Consider the following 2,190-nt stretch of genomic DNA (forward strand, 5'->3'; position numbering starts at 1 on the left):
GACAAACAAGCATACCAAATTTCAAGAAGACAGCATTTACAAAATAGGACGCCTAAATATGAACACAACAAAAAGTGTCCAGCAGATGGCAGACATTTCTTCAACWGAAGGTACAAACCTTCTGGGATGAAAGGCAATGGGCGATGTTCATACCTTCAATGTCTTTAAATTTTGAAACTGTTCTACAGGTTGGCGCTCTGGTGCTTACTCCTACAAGAGAACTGGCTTTCCAGATCAGTGAAGTGGTGGAGAAATTTCTTCGGAATTTTCCACAGTTTACGTGAGTGTAAAAGTTCCTCTGGATTGTAGAGTAAATTTAATATAATTGAAAATGCAACTGATCAAAGCGCATTACACTGTAAATTGCCACCCAAGAATCKCTGGATATGTTTTCAAAGGTGATATTTTCCTCAAAATGTTTTTGTACTGAATTATTTACCTGTTGTTTTATAGGCAGATTTTATTGATTGGTGGCAGTAACCCAGTGGAGGATGTAGAGAAGTTCAAGGATCAGGGGTAAGTGGTTTGCTTCATGCAAATCAGAAATGTAAACAACTAAGCCCCATCTCCACCACCATGCTTGTGTTTGTCTCGGTTTGGCACTTTGATTTATAAAATAACTTTTAGTTAAGAGATAACTTTTAGTCAAGAAAAAATATAAATCAAACATAAAGAACATTATTATTTTGTTTATAATCTTGATTAAAGAAAATAAAATGTCTCTTTTGATGGAGCTCTTCTGAGACCAGGATCAAAGACAGGTGGAACTGTTTATTCCCCTTTGGGGTGACCCCTACATTATAATGTTTTGTACATTAGGAGATAAAACAAGTCAAACAAAATGAGTTTGTATTTAAAAGTTCATCTTCACGTTGTGCAGCTTCGACAACTACTCTGCCAACATGATGCTGGATGGGAATCCAGTAACCCTGGGTCTGTGGGACACAGCGGGACAGGAGGACTATGACCGGCTCAGACCCCTGGCCTACCCAGAGGCGGTGGGTTTCTGGAGTCGAGATTTAACAAATAAGTTGTGCCTGTGCTGAGTCAGCATTTACACTTTTGTTTTACTTTTTTCAACATATGTTCTGCCATTATTTTATCCTTCTGCATATTTTGTGCTGACGTAGACAATAATTTATACTTTTCAAAAAATGTGTTTTTATTTTCAGAAAATCCCCCCCTTAATATACATTGAGATCTGTTCAGTGTTTTCAAAACATTGCTCTCTTTGACATCTGCTTTAGTGTACATGTTTTGTCTTTTTATGCTTTTTTTTTCCAAGTTTTTAGCTGTCATTAGCTGCTTTAGCTTTTAGCTTGTTTTAAAACTTCATTTTAGATTTTGGTTACCGTTTTGTTACTTTTGGCTTTCATCTTGCTGTTGCTACTTTTAGCTCTTAGCTCGTGTTTTTTGTAACAATATCATCTTCAGCTAATTTTACCAAACTCATGCAGCATACCTCATTTTCACAAAAGATGCAAATTGTCCAGTTTTAATTAATTTTAGCATTATGARGTGAATAAAGTTCTAAACATCAGGTTTTTTCTCTCTCTCTTAGGATGTATTCCTGATTTGTTTTTCACTTGTCATTCCATCTTCCTTTCAAAATGTTCGTGCCAAGGTAAGAAGAGAAAATTAACTGTGGATCATTTATTAGAATATGTGCAAAACTTGAAAAACCATTTTGACACAACTCAATAGCTCAAACAAGAAACCAAATAATATAATATTATACAAATAATAACATATATAGTGATGTACACAAAACCTTTCTGTTTCTGCTTTATGCACTGTTGAACCAGAACAAATCTTTTTAATTGCTGGTCAAATACTGTGAGTATACCACAACCTGTCCTCCTGCAGTGGTATAATGAAGTGAGACACCACTGTGGCAATGTTCCTTTAATCCTGGTGGGCACCATGATGGACCTGAGAGACGATGAAGATATGATGAAAAAGCTAAAAAAGAAGAAACTGTCTCCAATAACATGTAATCAAGGCTCATTAATGGCTAAAGAAATAGGTCAGTTGTGGATCCACAGATGAAATAACTTGTCTTGTCAATATGGTTTTGTCTTTATTTGCATTTATTTTCTCAATCACCTTGTGTATAGTAATCATAAGTGTGTGTGTGTGTGTGTGTGTGTGTGTGTGTGTGTGTGTGTGTGTGTGTGTGTATATATATAT

General features: G+C 35.7%; 2 protein-coding genes across 2 annotated transcripts in view; both read left to right on the top strand.

The window, feature by feature from the left end:
* The window catches only part of ddx55 (DEAD (Asp-Glu-Ala-Asp) box polypeptide 55), a gene marked incomplete at its 5' end in the record, with an annotated part of 22,428 nt that overhangs the window by 1,420 nt on the left and 18,818 nt on the right, over positions 1-2,190 (top strand). Inside the window, 2 exon segments of the mRNA XM_014034393.1 lie at positions 189-280; positions 454-516. Coding sequence (XP_013889847.1) covers positions 189-280; positions 454-516 — 155 coding nt within the window.
* LOC106537026 (ras-related C3 botulinum toxin substrate 1) lies at positions 577-2,163 on the top strand. Its single transcript, XM_014034392.1, has 4 exons — positions 577-594; positions 861-998; positions 1,562-1,624; positions 1,867-2,163. Exons 1-4 carry the CDS (start codon positions 577-579, stop codon positions 2,047-2,049), a joined length of 402 nt encoding a protein of 133 aa, XP_013889846.1. The 3' UTR covers positions 2,050-2,163.

Source organism: Austrofundulus limnaeus, unplaced genomic scaffold (assembly GCF_001266775.1).
Source record: "Austrofundulus limnaeus strain Quisiro unplaced genomic scaffold, Austrofundulus_limnaeus-1.0 Scaffold2094, whole genome shotgun sequence".
NCBI lineage: Eukaryota > Metazoa > Chordata > Actinopteri > Cyprinodontiformes > Rivulidae > Austrofundulus > Austrofundulus limnaeus.

Bases quoted from the DNA above. Each gene is read 5' to 3' on its own strand.
- LOC106537026 (XM_014034392.1), top strand. The intron at 999-1,561 runs GTGGGTTTCTGG...TCTCTCTCTTAG, and splicing joins CCCTGGCCTACCCAGAGGCG to GATGTATTCCTGATTTGTTT. The intron at 1,625-1,866 runs GTAAGAAGAGAA...GTCCTCCTGCAG, and splicing joins TTCAAAATGTTCGTGCCAAG to TGGTATAATGAAGTGAGACA.